This window comes from Pristiophorus japonicus, chromosome 16 (assembly GCF_044704955.1).
Source record: "Pristiophorus japonicus isolate sPriJap1 chromosome 16, sPriJap1.hap1, whole genome shotgun sequence".
NCBI classification, from domain to species: Eukaryota; Metazoa; Chordata; class Chondrichthyes; family Pristiophoridae; genus Pristiophorus; species Pristiophorus japonicus.
In genome coordinates this window covers 15,317,090-15,335,554 of record NC_091992.1, presented here as the reverse complement: position 1 = coordinate 15,335,554, position 18,465 = coordinate 15,317,090, and the positions used below count along the sequence as shown (strand labels likewise).

General features: G+C 44.9%; 1 protein-coding gene across 2 annotated transcripts in view; it reads left to right on the top strand.

Annotated features, from left to right (window-relative positions):
* aspa (aspartoacylase) overlaps window positions 1-18,465 on the top strand; it is a 47,726-nt gene that overhangs the window by 7,816 nt on the left and 21,445 nt on the right. For both annotated transcript variants that reach the window (XM_070857037.1, XM_070857036.1), the window contains 2 exons: window positions 14,926-15,121; window positions 16,874-16,967. In XM_070857037.1, the coding sequence (XP_070713138.1) occupies window positions 14,926-15,121; window positions 16,874-16,967 (290 nt within the window). The remainder of the gene's footprint in view (window positions 1-14,925; window positions 15,122-16,873; window positions 16,968-18,465) is intronic.

The following is an 18,465-nucleotide window of genomic DNA, read 5'->3' as shown; positions in this document are numbered from 1 at the left end:
AAATGACTGTCAATGCATCCGCTATTTCCAAGGCCACCTCCTTAAGTACTCTAGGATGCAGGCCATCAGGCCCTGGGGATTTATCTGCCTTCAATCCCATCAATTTCCCCAACACAATTTCCCGACTAATAAAGATTTCCCTCAGTTCCTCTTCCTTACTAGACCCTCTGACCCCTTTTATATCCGGAAGGTTGTTTGTATCCTCCTTAGTGAATACCGAACCAAAGTACTTGTTCAATTGATCCGCCATTTCTTTGTTCCCCGTTATGACTTCCCCTGATTCTGACTGCAGGGGACCTACGTTTGTCTTCACCAACCTTTTTCTCTTGACATACCTATAGAAACTTTTGCAATCCGCCTTAATGTTCCCTGCAAGCTTCTTCTCGTACTCCATTTTCCCTGTCCTAATCAAACCCTTTGTCCTCCTCTGCTGAGTTCTAAATTTCTCCCAGTCCCCAGGTTCGCTGCTATTTCTGGCCAATTTGTATGCCACTTCCTTGGCTTTAATACTATCCCTGATTTCCCTAGATAGCCACGGTTGAGCCACCTTCCCCTTTTTATTTTTACGCCAGACAGGAATGTACAATTGTTGTACTTCATCCATGCGGTCTCTAAATGTCTGCCATTGCCCATCCACAGTCAACCCCCTAAGTATCATTCGCCAATCTATCCTAGCCAATTCTCGCCTCATACCTTCAAAGTTACCCTTCTTTAAGTTCTGGACCATGGTCTCTGAATTTACTGTTTCATTCTCCATCCTAATGCAGAATTCCACCATATTATGGTCACTCTTCCCCAAGGGGCCTCGCACAATGAGATTGCTAATTAATCCTCTCTCATTACACAACACCCAGTCTAAGATGGCCTCCCCCCTAGTTGGTTCCTCAACATATTGGTCTAGAAAACCATCCCTTATGCACTCCAGGAAATCCTCCTCCACCGTATTGCTTCCAGTTTGGCTAGCCCAATCTATGTGCATATTAAAGTCACCCATTATAACTGCTACACCTTTATTGCATGCACCCCTAATTTCCTGTTTGATGCCCTCCCCAACATCCCTATTACTGTTTGGAGGTCTGTACACAACTCCTACTAACGTTTTTTGCCCTTTGGTGTTCTGCAGCTCTACCCATATAGATTCCACATAGATTTCCCATTATTAAATCCCCCTTCTCATCTTCTAAGGGACCAACATTTACTTTAGTCACTCTTTTCCGTTTTATATATCGGTAAAAGCTTTTACTATCTGTTTTTATGTTTTGCGCAAGTTTACTTTCGTAATCTATCTTTCCTTTCTTTATTGCTTTCTTAGTCATTCTTTGCTGTCGTTTAAAATTTTCCCAATCTTCTAGTTTCCCACTAACCTTGGCCACCTTATACACATTGGTTTTTAATTTGATACTCTCCTTTATTTCCTTGGTTATCCACGGCTGGTTATCCCTTCTCTTACTGCCCTTCTTTTTCACTGGAATATATTTTTGTTGAGCACTATGAAAGAGCTCCTTAAAAGTCCTCCACTGTTCCTCAATTGTGCCACCGTTTAGTCTGTGTTTCCAGTCTACTTTAGCCAACTCTGCCCTCATCCCACTGTAGTCCCCTTTGTTTAAGCATAGTACGCTCGTTTGAGACACTACTTCCTCACCCTCAATCTGTATTACAAATTCAACCATACTGTAATCACTCATTCCGAGAGGATCTTTTACTAGGAGATCGTTTATTATTCTTGTCTCATTACACAGGACCAGATCTAAGATAGCTTGCTCCCTTGTAGGTTCTGTAACATATGTTCTAAGAAACAATCCCGTATGCATTCTATGAATTCCTCCTCAAGGCTACCCTGTGCAATTTGATTTGACCAACCGATATTTAGGTTAAAATCCCCCATGATTACTGCCGTTCCTTTTTCACATGCCTCCATTAATCCTTTGATTATTGCCCGCCCCACCGTGAAGTTATTATTTGGGGGCCTATAAACTACACCCACCAGTGACTTTTTCCCCTTACTATCTCTAATCTCCACCCACAATGATTCAACATTTTGTTCATTAGAGTCAATATCGTCTCTCACAACTGCCCTGATATCTTCCTTTATTAACAGAGCTACCCCACCTCCTTTCCCTTGTCTATCTTTCCGAATTGTCAGATACCCCTGTATGTTTAATTCCCAGTCTTGGCCACCCTGCAACCACGTTTCTATAATGGCCACCAAATCATACCCATTTGTAATGATTTGTGCCGTCAACTCATTTACTTTATTTCGAATGCTGCGTGCATTTAGGTAGAGTGTTTTAATACTAGTTTTTAAACCATGATTTTTAGTTTTGATCCCTCCTGCAGCCCCTTTATATTCATACATATTGTCCCTTCCTATCACCTTGTGGTTTACACTTACCCCAGTGCTACTCTGCTCTGTTGCCTCCTGCCTTTTGCATTCTTTCTTGGGATCCTGTTCATCTGAGCTCTCACCCATTCTAACTAGCTCACAGCCCTCTCCTGTGTTCCGAATACTCCTTGCATTGAGGCACCGAGCTTTCATGCTTGCCTTTTTATTACACTTTGACCCTTTAGAATTTTGCTGTACAGTGGCCCTTTTTGTTTTTTGCCTTGGGTTTCTCTGCCCTCCACTTTTACTCATCTCCTTTCTGTCTTTTGCTTTTGTCTCCTTTTTGTTTCCCTCTGTCTCCCTGCATTGGTTCCCATCCCCCTGCCATATTAGTTTAACTCCTCCCCAACAGCATTAGCAAACACTCCCCCTGGGACATTAGTTCCGGTCCTGCCTAGGTGCAGACCGTCCGGTTTGTACTGGTCCCACCTCCCCCAGAACTGGTTCCAATGCCCCAGGAATTTGAATCCCTCCCTGTTGCACCACTGCTCAAGCCACGTATTCATCTGAGCTATCCTGTGATTCCTACTCTGACTAGCACGTGGCACTGGTAACAATCCCGAGATTACTACTTTTGAGGTCCTACGTTTTAATTTAGCTCCTAGCTCCTTAAATTCGTCTCGTAGGACCTCATCCATTTTTTTTACCTATATCATTGGTCCCAATGTGCACCACGACAACTGGCTGTTCGCTTCTTTACATTTACTTTTGACACTTTGAAATATGACGTGCAAAGTGTAACTAAATCATGCTAGACTTGTATATCTACATCTGTCTAATGAACATAGACTTGCAGTTTTCAAGATAGGATAGATCGGGAGAAACTATTCCCAATGTTTGGGGATTCTAGGACTCGGGGGCATAGTCTAAAAATTAGAGCCATAACCTTTCAGGAGTGACATCAGGAAACACTTCTACAAAAGGTGGTAGATGTTTGCAACTCTCTTCTGCAAACGGCAATCAATGTTAGATTAATTGTTAATTTTTAAGCTGATTTTTGTTAATCAAAGGTATTAAGGGATATGGGCCAAAGGTGGGCACATGGAGGGCGCAGATCAGCCCTAATCTCATTGAATGGCAGAACAGGCTTGAGGGGCTGAATGGCCTCCTCCTGCTCCTATGTTCCTACTGCTTTCAGTGGTTGGCGAGAATGTAACAAGAGGACACAACAAATTCTTTACACAGTAGGTATTTTAGAATATGGATTCTCTGCCACAAACCATCATTGAAGCAGTACCCATAAATCCTTTTAAAGGGGATTTAAATAGTTGCTTGAAAAATATGAATATTGAAAGTTATGGGGAAGGGATAGGAGGTGGGATTCGACTAGGGTAGCTCACGTGATGTAAAACACTGACAGACTGATGGGCCAAAAGGCCTGTTTCTCTGTTGTAGCATTCTTTAAATCTATGCGGGTAATTTTCAACTTCACTGCCTGTGTGATAATCCGGCAGAGAATATCGCCCACTCGTTATAAAACCTGCCTGAGTTTCATTCCATGGAATATAAGAAATAGGAGCAGGAGTCAGTCATACAGCCCCTCGAGCCTACTCCGCCATTCAGTAAGATCATGGCTGATTGTTGACCTCAACTCCACTTTCATGCCCAATCTCCATTTCCCTTGATTCCCCTAGAGTCCAAAAATCTAGCTATCTCAGCCTTGAATATACTCAAGGACTCAGCCTCCACAGCCTTCTGGGGCAGAGAATTACAAAGATTCACAAGCCGCTGAAATCAATGGGTTGCATATGGGGTAGGTTCCACAATAGACGGATGATCAGTTCTGCCAGGTTACTTGCCAGGCAGAGAATTATTCCCTATAATTCTATATTTATATAAAATATGTGTGTGTTATATATTATATATGTGTGTGTGTGTGTGTGTGTGTGCGTGTATGTGTGTGTGTGTGGGGCGAAGATTTATTTTTTATCGTGTAATGTAGGCGAGGCGTGAGTTCGGGGCCCAGGAGAGGCGAAATGCCCAGAGGCAGCACAGGCCAGCCCACACTGCGAAACATAGAAAATAGGTGCAGGAGTAGGCCATTCGGCCCTTCGAGCCTGCACCGCCATTCAGTGAGTTTATGGCTGATATGTGTGCGCACTAGGTCCGTGCAGCAGAGCTGGTCTCCAATCGTCTTGGGTAATCCTTGCCACTGGATCAAGACCTAGCTCTGTCAAGCCCGTGTGGTGGCTGGGGTGCAACAGCCACCACACGTTAAAAAAAATCCACGCACAGGCATCATCTACCCTTCAAGATGTAGTTCGGGACCTGGAATATTAGGTCCTTCATTGAAACACCAGTGAACCTTTTTGGCATGGAAGCAAGTCATCCTCGCTTCGAGGGACTGCCTCTGGTGATGATGATGATGGTGTGTCGGTATATATGTGAGTGTGTGTATATACGGCTGTATAAATTGAAATTGGGCAATTGGTAAGGATTATTTTATTATCCGTGGCTCAGCAATTGTGCTTGTGTCTTCCTGCAAGCCATCAACAATTACGACATAATCACTGCAGGTTTATTGTGTGATAATCTACCGCTCTCAGGGAGCGGTCAGGATTCTGAAAGTTAAGTATGTCACTGAATGTGAAGATAAAACTGTTAAACATTAAACTTGCTGATCAAGTTTTGCCATATGCTCAAAGTCCAGAAGGTATTGAAATCTGTGTAAATGAAAGAGATTAAATCTCCTTGGAATTTGAAGGAAACTAGGGATGAAATCTGTAGAATACTGGATATTATCATGAAACATAGAAACATAGAAAGTAGGTGCAGGAGTAGGCCATTCGGCCCTTCGAGCCTGCACCATCATTCAATATGATCATGGTTGATCATTTTTGCAACTTCAGTACCCTATTCCTGCTTTTGCTCCATACCCCTTGATTCCGTTAGCCGTAAGGGCCACATCTAACTCCCTTTTGAATATATTTAACGAATTGGCCTCAACAACTTTCTGTGGTAGAGAATTCCACAGGTTCACAATTCTCTGCGTGAAGAAGTTTCTCCTCATTTCGGTCCTAAATGACTTATCCCTTATCCTTAGACTGTGACCCCTGGTTCTGGACTTCCCCAACATCGGGAACATTCTTCCTGCATCTAACCTGTCCAATCCCGTCAGAATTTTATATGTTTCTATGAGATCCCCTCTCATTCTTCTAAATTCCAGTAAATATAAGCCTAGTCGATCCAGTCTTCATATGTCAGTCCTGCCATCCCAGGAATCAGACTGGTGAACCTTCACTGCACTCCTTCAATAGCAAGAATGTCCTTCCTCAGATTAGGAGACCAAAACTGTACACAATATTCAAGGTGTGGCTTCACCAAGGCCCTGTACTACTGCAGTAAGACCTCCCTGCTCCTATACTCAAATCCTCTCGCTATGAAGGCCAACATGCCATTTGCCTTCTTCACCGCCTGCTGTACCTGCATGCCAACTTTCAATGACTGATGTACCATGGCGAATGATACTTAAGGGGTTGACTGTGGATGGGCAATGGCAGACATTTAGAGACCGCATGGATGAATTACAACAATTGTACATTCCTGTCTGGCGTAAAAATAAAAAAGGGAAGGTGGCTCAACCGTGGCTATCTAGGGAAATCAGGGATAGTATTAAAGCCAAGGAAGTGGCATACAAATTGGCCAGAAATAGCAGCGAACCTGGGGACTGGGAGAAATTTAGAACTCAGCAGAGGAGGACAAAGGGTTTGATTAGGGCAGGGAAAATGGAGTACGAGAAGAAGCTTGCAGGGAACATTAAGGCGGATTGCAAAAGTTTCTATAGGTATGTAAAGAGAAAAAGGTTAGTAAAGACAAACGTAGGTCCCCTGCAGTCAGAATCAGGGGAAGTCATAACGGGGAACAAAGAAACGGCAGACCAATTGAACAAGTACTTTGGTTCAGTATTCACTAAGGAGGACACAAACAACCTTCCGGATATAAAAGGGGTCAGAGGGTCTAGTAGGGAGGAGGAACTGAGGGAAATCTTTATTAGTCTGGAAATTGTGTTGGGGAAATTGATGGGATTGAAGGCCGATAAATCCCCAGGGCCTGATGGACTGCATCCCAGAGTACTTAAGGAGGTGGCCTTGGAAATAGCGGATGCATTGACAGTCATTTTCCAACATTCCATTGAACTGGATCAGTTCCTATCGAGTGGAGGGTAGCCAATGTAACCCCACTTTTTAAAAAAGGAGGGAGAGAGAAAACAGGGAATTATAGACCGGTCAGCCTGACCTCAGTAGTGGGTAAAATGATGGAATCAATTATTAAGGATGTCATAGCAGCGCATTTGGAAAATGGTGACATGATAGGTCCAAGTCAGCATGGATTTGTGAAGGGGAAATCATGTTTGACAAATCTTCTGGAATTTTTTGAGGATGTTTCCAGTAAAGTGGACAAAGGAGAACCAGTTGATGTGGTATATTTGGACTTTCAGAAGGCTTTCGACAAGGTCCCTCTCAAGAGATTAATGTGCAAAGTTAAAGCACATGGGATTGGGGGTAGTGTGCTGACATGGATTGAGAACTGGTTGTCAGACAGGAAGCAAAGAGTAGGAGTAAATGGGTACTTTTCAGAATGGCAGGCAGTGACTAGTGGGGTACCGCAAGGTTCTGTGCTGGGGCCCCAGCTGTTTACATTGTACATTAATGATTTAGACGAGGGGATTAAATGTAGTATCTCCAAATTTGCGGATGACACTAAGTTGGGTGGCAGTGTGAGCTGCGAGGAGGATGCTATGAGGCTGCAGAGTGACTTGGATAGGTTAGGTGAGTGGGCAAATGCATGGCAGATGAAGTATAATATGGATAAATGTGAGGTTATCCACTTTGGTGGTAAAAACAGAGAGGCAGACTATTATCTGAATGGTGACAGATTAGGAAAAGTGAAGGTGCAACAAGACCTGGGTGTCATGATACATCAGTCATTGAAGGTTGGCATGCAGGTACAGCAGGCGGTTAAGAAAGCAAATGGCATGTTGGCCTTCATAGCGAGGGGATTTGAGTACAGGGGCAGGGAGGTGTTGCTACAGTTGTACAGGGCCTTGGTGAGGCCACACATGGAGTATTGTGTACAATTTTGTTCTCCTAACTTGAGGAAGGACATTCTTGCTATTGAGGGAGTGCAGCGAAGATTCACCAGATTGATTCCCGGGATGGTGGGACTGACCTATCAAGAAAGACTGGATTAACTGGGCTTGTATTCACTGGAGTTCAGAAGAATGAGAGGGGACCTCATAGAAACGTTTAAAATCCTGACGGGTTTAGACAGGTTAGATGCAGGAAGAATGTTCCCAATGTTGGGGAAGTCCAGAACCAGGGGTCACAGTCTAAGGATAAGGGGTAAGCCATTTAGCACCGAGATGAGGAGAGACTTCTTCACCCAGAGTGTGGTGAACCTGTGGAATTCTGTGTCACAGAAAGTGGTTGGGGCCAATTCACTAAATATATTCAAAAGGGAGTTAGATGAAGTCCTTACTACTCGGGGGATCAAGGGGTATGGCGAGAAAGCAGGAATGGGGTACTGAAGTTTCATGTTCAGCCATGAACTCATTGAATGGCGGTGCAGGCTAGAAGGGCTGAATGGCCTGCTCCTGCACCTATTTTCTATGTTTCTATGACACCCAGGTCTCATTGCACCTCCCCTTTTCCTAATCTGTCACCATTCAGGTAATATTCTACCTTCCTGTTTTTGCCACCAAAGTGTGGATAACCACAAATTTATCTACATTATATTGCATCTGCCACTCACCTAACCTGTCCAAGTCACCCTGCAGCCACTTAGCATCCTCCTCACAGCTCACACTGCCACCAAGCTTAGTGTCATCTGCAAACTTGGGAGATATTACACTCAATTCCTTCGTCTAAATCATTAATGTATATTGTAAATAGCTGGGGGCCCAGCACTGAACCTTGCGGTACCCCACTGGTCACTGCCTGACATTCTGAAAAGGACCCGTTTATTCCGACTCTTTGCTTCCTGTCTGCCAACCAGTTCTCTATCCACATCAATACATTACCCCTAATTCCATGTGCTTTAATTTTGCACACTAATCGCTTGTGTGGGATCTTGTCGAAAGCCTTTTGAAAGTCCAAATACATCACATCCACTGGTTCTCCCTTGTCCACTCTACTAGTTACATCCTCAGGAATCACTGGACAGGCAGGTGAGGTTCCGCAGGACTGGAAGCAAGCAATCATGGTACCAATTTTTAAAAAGGGCAACAAATCCGATCCAGGTAACTATTGGCCCATTGGCAGAACACGAATACCTGGTCAAATAAAGGAAACTATTCTGGGCAGCAGTAATTTAATTCAAAACACACAGTGTGGACGTAGAAGGAGAAGATTCTATCTTTCCTACGTTACAACTGTGCTCCAAAATGTACTTCATTGGCTGTAAAGCGCTTTGAGACATCCGGTGGTTGTGAAAGGCATTATATAAATCCAAATCTTTCTTTCTTTTTGCTCACTTTGTAGTTGCTGCAGATGAAGTAGATAGTCCAAACAAAGTATATCAAAAATTTGCACTATCAGACAACTTTGACAACAAGAACGATTTCTAATTGTATTAAAAGCCACAAAAAAAACCAGTGTGGAATGTGGGACGAGATAAGAAGATAGTTTTAAAAAAGAATGAGATAGTGCCCATGTAAGAAGTGTTAAGTAGAGTCCTTTGGGAATTGATGTTTGAACACTCTAGCTTTTAATTTGCGTTAGTGGCCTGGATATCAAAACCAACTAAGCCAGCGACGTTTGCTGGTGACACGACAATAGGAAGAGCAGTAGAGGCAGAGTATGCAACTAAAGATTCCCTGCAGGATTTAGATCTATTATGCAATTGAGCAGTCAAATAGCAAATTAAATTTCCCGATTTATAAAAACAAAATATAGCACAGTGGTCAAACACTGCATCAAAGGGAACGGAAAGGAATTGAATTGACGGAGAGAGACATCGTCGAATCATACAGTACAGAAAGAGGCTATTCGACCCATCTGTGCCGGCTCTTTGAAAGAGCTATTAAATTAGTCCCATTCCCCTGCTCTTTCCCCATAGCCCTGCAAATTTTTCCTTTTCAATTATATAACCAATCAGTGTAACTATTTGTACTAATGGAAGCGACAGTTAGGACAAATATCTCCAGCTCCGCCCCCCTCTCCGCGCAATTCCCAGTAACCCTGTGCATGCGTCCTCCTCTCTCATCCTCTCCCATCCTTCCCCACCCACCCCGCCAGTCCCCCGATCCAACACCACGTTGCCTCCGATCCATCCAGTAGCAGCCTTGAGATCCGAGCAGCCAAGCACATCCTCCACGCATCCGCCAAGCCACCCGCAGCGCCGAGCCCCGAGCTTCCGACCCGGCCCCGAGCCACAAGCCCCGGGCAGGGAGAGAGAGAGAAGCGGGGTGGCCAGGAGCAGTTTGTTTCTCAGGAGAGATTTGATGCATGCCATCGGAAGCCCAATTACATAGTCTGAGCTCTCCGTAGTTACCAGTTATCTCAGCAGCTGTTTACTATACGTGCAGAGTCAAGCGGCACCGTAAAGTGCTCCACGAGGAGAGAGAGAAAGAGAGAGAGCGAGCCTAGGGGGGGGGGGGCGGGGAAAGAGAGCACCCGGGGCAGTCGAGAGAGCCTAGGGTGAGGAGAGAGCACGGTGTGGGGTGGGAAAGAGAGAGAGAGAGAGAGAGAGCATGGCGGGGGTGTGAGCGAGCACGGGGGCGGGGAGGCGGGGGAAGAGAGACACAGGTGGGGAGGGATCGGAATGGAGAGAGGGAACTCGGGGAAGACGGATCATGTTCTTCCAACCCTCTGGTGCGCACAAGCTCAGTGCATGTGTTACAAAGGGCATCGTTGGAGTGGATGATATCCAGAAGTCACGACACTCACTATTCACTTCATACCCAATAAACCTGTTAACAATCCGAACACAATGCCCCCACTTGCGCTGTGGTAAGGGTCTTCAGCTGGAACTTGGTGGCTTTTGGGGAGATCTATCCTCTGTGGCTTCTGGTCAAAATGGATCGAATTAGAAATCGGAAAGTCAATCAGAACTTGGGTTGGGCAGTTCCAGTTACACATTCCAGAGAAAACTTATCCTCCAAGGGGACCAATTAGCAATAGATCATATGATAATGGAGAGCCAATTAAAGAAACGGCTGTCTTTCAGTTAGTACAAATAAACGCATCCATAACCAATCCCCTTTGAACGTTACTATTGTATGTACTTCCACTGCCCTTTCAGGCAGTGCATTCCTGAACATAACAACTGGCCGCTTAAAAATTTGAAGTAAACGGTAAAAGAAATTGGGAGAGATGTAAAACCGGCTGCCGATTAGCTATCGCCCATTTTAAACCATCGCTCAAAGTAAAATGTATCCCCAGTATGTTAAATCACCCTCCTCTTTCCCATGGCAGCTGGTGATGATTCCACTATTCACTCTCCGTTTAGACCCTTCTTTTGTTTCCCAACTTGTGCCATTATCATCTCGTTATTTCCCATCGTCCCTTTTGCCTCTTAATCTCTCCTGCCTTCCATCCTATCACAGACCTTCCCTTTTGTTCTTTCCTCCCCTCCCCCTTTCACTGGCCCTGCACTTCCTTAAGAACCTGTTACAACTCAAACTTTCCCAGTTCTGGCGAAGGGTCACAGACCCGAAACGCTAACGCGGTTTCTCTCTCCACAGATGCTGCCTGACCTGCTGAGATTTACAGCGTTTTCTGTTTTTATTATGTTAGAATAGTATTGTGTCATCTCTGCGATCTGCTTTCAACTGTCTTTGCTGGCTGCAGAGAATTTGTACATCGCATAAAACTGCCCCAAGTTTGACATGATTGGCAATCCCAGTCAGGCAGATACGGATGCCCAAAGAGGGAAATGCAAATGTCACACCGGAATTGTCACAATAGGAATGCTCTCCTGACATTGGGTTTAAGGTACATATTGCAGCAGAGGAAACGTTATCTTGTGCTTTCAATTTTAGGGAAAGGTTACAGCAACACAGGGACTTGCAAAATTAACCGTAATATTTCAACACTTTACCCTCCATTAGAATCTAGCACTTCCACCACAAGGCAACATGGTGACTCTAGGTGAAGTTCTTTTTAGAGCAAGCGCAATGGATGACCACAACAAAGGCCTTTTAAATCCTAACCACCTTTATTTGTTTGCATGTGGGTTCAATAAAGAAAGAAAGACTTGCATTTATATAGTGTCTTTCACGACCACCGGACTTCTCAAAACACTTTACAGCCAATGAAGTACTTTCGGAGTGAAGCCAATTTGTGCACAAGCAAGCTCCCACAAACAGCAATGTGATAATGACCAGATAATCTGTTTTTTTATAAAGTTGATTGAGGGATAAGTATTGGCCAGGACACTGGCGATAACTCCCCTGCTCTTCTTCGAAATAGTGCCATGGGATCTTTTATGCCCACTTGAAAGAGCAGACGGGTCCTCGGTTTAATGTCTCGTCCAAAAGACGGCACCTCTGACAGTGCAGTGCTCCCTCAGCACTGTACTGGGAGTGTCAGCCTCGAATTTATTTCCGCTCCAGTCCGTGAAGTGGGACTTGAACCCACAACCTTCTGACTCAGAGGCGAGAGTGCTACCTGCTGAGCCACAGCTGGCACTCATCAATGGAAATCATCAACTGAATTTCCCCCCCCCCCACCCCACCCCCAATTTTGACCACGTTTCTCCCCTTCTGTCCTGTTCTGGGCACTGGCCTCAGCAGCCTCCAGTACTTCGATCAAGTAGCCAGTGTTCCCGTGCGAGCTAAGACCGCGTGCATAGGCGGGACGTATCACCACAGGGTACAACAGTCAAACACAATTCTATTTACACTCTGTTCACATCTGATCACCGGATAACAATTAGGAAAGGGAATGTACCCCTCGCTAGCCCACAGGTTCTGAGGGCCTACTGTTGCCTGGCTGAGATCAGCTAACACACTCATTAGAAATTGAACATGGGGCCTTCCTGCTCTGTATGCCAATGTTCCCCACCAGGCAGTGGAATCACCGACTGAGGAATACACTGTGTTTTTATAACACTGAAATTACATAGCTGATGAGAAGATGCACCATGCAAATCCAGTGGGAGGATAGACGCACCAATGTCAGTGTCCTCGATCAGGCCAACATCCCCAGCATCGAAGCACTGACCACACTCGACCAGCTCCGTTGGGTGGGCCACATCGTTCGCCTGCCTGACATGAGACTCCCAAAACAAGCGCTCTACTCTGAACTCCTACATGGCAAGCGAGCCCCAGGTGGGCAGAGGAAACATTTCAAGGACACCCTCAAAGCCGCCTTGATAAAGTGCAACATCCCCACCGACACCTGGCCAAAGACCACCCTAAATGGAGGAAGAGCATCCGGGAGGGCGCTGAGCACCTCGAGTCTCGTCGCCGAGAGCATGCAGAAATCAAGTGCAGAGGGCGGAAGGAGCGTGCGGCAAACCAGACTCCCCACCCACTCTTTCCTTCAACCACTGTCTGTCCCACCTATGTCAGGGACTGTAATTCCCATATTAGACTGTTCAGTCACCTGAGAACTCACTTTTAGAGTGGAAGCAAATCTTACTCGATTTTGAGGGACTGCCTATGATGATGATGATGGGTACACCATGGGATGAGGCAGAAATGAAAGAGAGAATTGTAGAATCTGTATGCAAGTCTTAACTATGACCAGTCATTTCCACTTTTGTCATTTTTAATAGTTTCTGCCCCTGTATGAAGCAAGGAGGCTGTAGAAAATGCTTGGTGTGCTTAACCAAATGAGCTCTCTGTGAGACTGACTGTGGCACATGGAAATAAGTTCGCAACCTAAATCCGGCCCTTCAGGTCACACCAGAATCACCAACGCAGAGCACATAACTGGATCTTAAAGACAGCTGTTTCATATTAGCTTACCATGGGTCACAAGCATGGGATCCCAGTCATTCCGCACAAACGGGTGTAATTGATCAGGGTGTCCCGGGAGAGCGAGGAGGAACAGCAACTGACTCCAAAGTCAAGCAACTGAAAAACACACGCGACTACATTTAATCAGAATAGAAATGAAGTTTGGTGTTTCACCATCGTTCCAGTAAATAATTTGATTGAACAGTCTGTTCAGCAGTGCCAACTTTGTTAGAGCATCAATATTGACACGATTTATGAATATTTAATTTCTAGATCTTGTATGTAATGATGTGTGTGTGTGTGTGTGTGTGTGTGTGTGTGTGTGAGAGAGAGACATAACAGTGAATAATGAATGACAGTTAGGGTTTTTACACAGGCTCGTTGTTCATACTGAGTCCAGGAAGCGCATTGAGTATTCCCGGATTAGCTGTGATGCAGTACTACTTCAAACTCTTTCGATAATCTGCCTCTGTATTCGCCGTATCTTGTGTATTTCTCTTGCCAGTTATCATTATGGCATTTCTGAGTAAGCAAACCAAATTGATTTATACCATACAGCTCTCCCGATCTATCCATATCAGCTGACCTGTGCCAGTCAGTACACAACCCTTGGTACTGCCAGCAAAGCTCCCGACTGCTCTGCTCCATTGGCTCACTCCAGAGCAGTGCAGTAAGGATGTTTGCCAGCAATGGTAAGGAGTTGACAGACGGGTATAGACCCTAGAATCTTTAAAGAGGTTTGTACTGTAAAGTAATAGCAAATGATGATGCAGGGGAACGGTAGCATAGTGGTTATGTTACTGGGCCCGGAGACGTGAGTTCAAATCCCACCACGGCAGCTGGGGAATTTGAATTCAATTAAATAAATCTGGAATAAAAAGCTAGTGTCAATAATGGTGACCATGAAACTACCGATTGTCATAAAAACACATCTGATTCACTAACGGCCTTTAGGGAAGGAATTCTGCCATCCTTACCTGACCTATGCGTGACTCCAGACCCACAGCAATGTGGTTGATTCTTAACTCGCCTCAAGTGGCCCAGCAAGCCTTGGTTGTATTGAGGAAGATGACCTACCACCACCTTCTTGAGGGCAATTAGGGGCGGGTGATGAATGCTGGCCTTGCTGGTAATGTGCACGTCCCATGGATTACTTTATTTTTTAAATGGGTCACATTTGAAGGCAGTTTTTGGTACAGGTGTCCTCTTGTCAACCAGCAATTAAAAAAAAAACAAGGTCACTAACAGTATGTTGGAGGTCCAGTGAACTGCACCATAGAGTGAAGAAAGGCAGTTTACATCTGACAGTCCTCTCCTCGTGTATTCCCAATCTCAACTGTGTCATTCTACAGACACAGTAAGCAAGAACTTGGCTTTTCCCCACAGGAAGGGAGGACACATCAGTGCCAATCGCCACATTGCTGTGTCTGTCCCCTCCTGCACTGCACATGGCAATAGAGATGGCAAGTGGCAAATTGTTGAGGCAGGATAGATTACTTCATTTACTTTGTAGCAAACTGTATTTGCAGTGGAGATTGGGATACACACCTATTGGCCCTGACATCAAAAGGAACAAGATCTAGCTGATTATTAATATTTTATTAAACTGCTTTTTTTTAAAAAAAAACATTGCACACAGCATGCCACAGAGTGACTCCATGCCTTATGAAGTTAAATTAGTCCAAGAGATAAACCGTGTGTTTGGACCAAAAGACAGCGAGAATGCCTATGATCTTGCTTTAGATCTTCACAACACTACCTCCAACATGGGAAACTGTCTGATTGTGAAGACTTCCAAGGATGACTTTACCATCCAGATGATTCATTATATTAAGGTAGGTGCTTTCAGTGGGGCAACCCTGATCACACTGCATGCTTTCTTTTTGTCAATTAAAATTGTCTATTTTTCCACTTCATTTTCGAACAAGAGCCACCTGCCTTAAGCCAACTTCCCTCAGCCAATTGGCAAAGATCAGTTTGGCCAAATACCTGTTTCTGTGCTGTAGATTCTATGTAATATATCCCCTTAGTTATATCGTTAGAGCTCTGCACTTAATTACCACAATCAGATCACCAATAACAACTTAGGAAGGGAGTTTGGGGAAAACTTGGATGAAAAGATGGGATTTAAGAACGTTTTTAAGGGTGCATAGACAGGGCCAGAGTGGCTTAGGGTAGGAATTCCAAAGGACAGGGCTGTAGGCAGTGAAAGCTCTGCCGCCAGTGGTGGGACAAAAAGCACTTGGGGAAGCACAAAAGCCAGAGTCAGAACGTTGGAACATCCAGGAGAGGTTTCAGGCTTGGAGGAGACTATAGCAATCGGGTGGGGTTAAGCCAATGGAGGGGTCTGAAGATGGAGGACAAGGATTTTATATTGAATCTGTTAATGGACAGGGAGCCAATGTGGGCCAGCAAGGAAAAGATGAAGGATGATCAAGGTAAGATACAGGCAGCAGAGTATTGGACCAGTTCGAGCTTGTGAATGGCCAGTTAAGAGTTGTGTATTCTCGTCTGGGAGCATTCTCGTCTGGGGCTGACCGGCACACGTACACAGTTTGAATAACGGAGGAGCTGAGTTAGGAACGGAGATTGGAGATGTTGCAGAGGACCAGCATTTACATTGTCTCTGGGAGGGTCTTTGCAAAACCATGTTCCTTGAGCAGCCAAATAGAAATTTGTGAGCATTTCCGTGGGATGTTGCAAAGTGACAACCCTTCACGGAACCATTGCCTCTCTGTGTTACCTTTATCTCTTGGGGAAAGAGCTTGAACAAAGAAAGAATGACTGTTTTAATGCAATATATTTCCACCACAAGTGTGCTTTCAGTTATACTTTCAGGAAAAATGGTCAAACTCGCATCCCCCACCCTCTATAAACTTCAGCACCTCCAGAACTCTGCTGCCTGTATCCTGACTTGCACTCTGCCTAATCACCCTGTGCTCGCTGACCAACGTTGGCTTGCAGTACCCCAATGCCTCTAATCTAAAATTCTCATTCCTCGCATTCAAATCCCTTCATGGCCCTGCCTCACCCTAGCTCTGTAACCTGCTCCTGTCCTAAAACCATCCGCCAACTCTCCGTTCCACCAGCTCTGGCTCCTTGTGTATTCCCCACTTCCTTCACCCCACCATTGGCAACATTGGATTCAGCAACCTAGGCCCGAAGCGCTGGAATTCTCTCCCTAAACCTCTCCACCTCTCTAAATCTTCTAAGATGCTGCTTAAAACCTACCTCTTTGAGCAAGCTTTAAGTCACCTGTCCCAATATCTCCTTTGGCTAGGTGTCATTTTTTGTCTCGTGTCTTCTTTTTACTTTAAATGCACTATATAACTGCAAGTTATTGTTCTTACACAGCTACATTGGCAAGGTCTAGCAGTAGTTTCTCCACCCCCACTGAGTACATAACATAAGGAGCCTTCACACAGAGGAAAAAATACTTTTAAAATCGGAACGAAAAACTTCATCAAACAAATTAATAAAACGGTTTTCCTTCTCTATATTATGATATATCTTCTCCATTAGAGAACTAGAGTGACTTTAAAATATAAACTGATTTAAACGATGTGTCTGTGATCTTTCCTATCCAGAATACTTTGACACCTGGTAATTGTAATGTGCTGCTGCTTGACAACCCAGCGGTCCAATACGGTGCAATACGAACTGTTGCGAAGCACTCTCTAGGTAAGCATCGAGTTCAGGAGTCTAAGACTACCTCAGTAAGACAGATAGTGGCTGCAGTTTGAGAAAGCTGTCCTTTACTGAAGAGCAGGAACACCATCATTTTCTGCACATCAGATCTGGCAGTCTAAGCATGAAGCCCACAGTAGGAAAAGATAAGGGGGGGGTTAAACATTGTAGGTTTAGTGCCCGCAACACAGAGGAGTAGAAATTTGGTTGGATAGCGCCGCTCATGAGGGGCGTTAAGGGTGCTTAGCCGCGAGCATCGGCATTAGTGCCGTTCGGCAAATTCAGTGTACCGGTACCGGTGGCGCTGAGGAGTATCGCCCGGGAGCGTAGCGTCGGTGTGCAACGCCCGCGGTATCGACACGGATACAAAATGTGGTTTGTGCTGCATCCGTAGCGCCCTCTAGTGACCCCACCAGAGAAAACTGGCGTGCAGAGCTGTCCCGGGGCGCGAAGGGAAGGAATGACTGCATGAGGTAAGTGTGAGTGATATTTGTTTTTTTTCGCGATTTAACTTTATTTGGGGTGAATAATATATAAGGAACCTATTTTTGTTCCAATTCTTTTTTATTTGCAAGGAGGCCTCTCTTAGGGCACTATGAGGCCGGCTCTTTAGCTCGGGATATTCAGTTCCTCACCCGGCCTAGCGCTCGAAGAGAAGCGTGGAATGCCTCCCTTAGCGCTCCGCTCCACTCTCGGGGCGCAACCACTGAATTTTTGTGGCTCCTGTCGCAAACCATTTCCCGGCGCTAAATTCGCAACTACCCAACATTAGCGCCTTAAAAACCCTCCAACCGAATTTCCAGCCCTCAGAGCCTCTTGCTCAGAGAGTGTATATTGGGAATTCCGGTGTGTGCCCATTTCCTGATGTCCCAGCCATTCATTTTAATGGACCTGGTAAAAATGCAATAGGGAACTATAATAAACATATTCTAATTCATATATTTATGTAGTTCCTTATCACATTTTCAGAGCCTTTCTAAGTGCTTCATGCAATGAATTCCATTTGAGCTCCAGTGATGTCATGTAAAAGAAAATAACTTGCATTTATAGAGTGCATTTCACAAACGTAGTCACTGTTGTAATGTAGGAAAGGATGGCAGCCAATTAGCGCACAGCAAGCTCCCATACAGCAGTTTTTTTAAAAGGTAATGTTCATTGAGGCCAGGACACTGGGAAAACTCTCCTTTTTTCTTCAAATAATGCTGTGGGATCTTTAACATCTACTTGAGAGGGCAGACAGGGCCTCGATTTATGAACGGCAGCATTCCCTCAGTACTTCACTGAAGTGTCGGCATGGTCAGTGAGACTTGAACTCACAACTTTCTGAGAGTGAGGGTACTGCCACTGGGCCATGGCTGACATCTGGAGGGAAGCAGGGTAGCCATTTTGTAACCGCAACATTTTTTATTTTATTTATTCGTTCATGGGATGTGAGGTCCATTAAAATGAATGGATGGGTCGTCATGAAATGGGCACATGACCGAATTCCCAA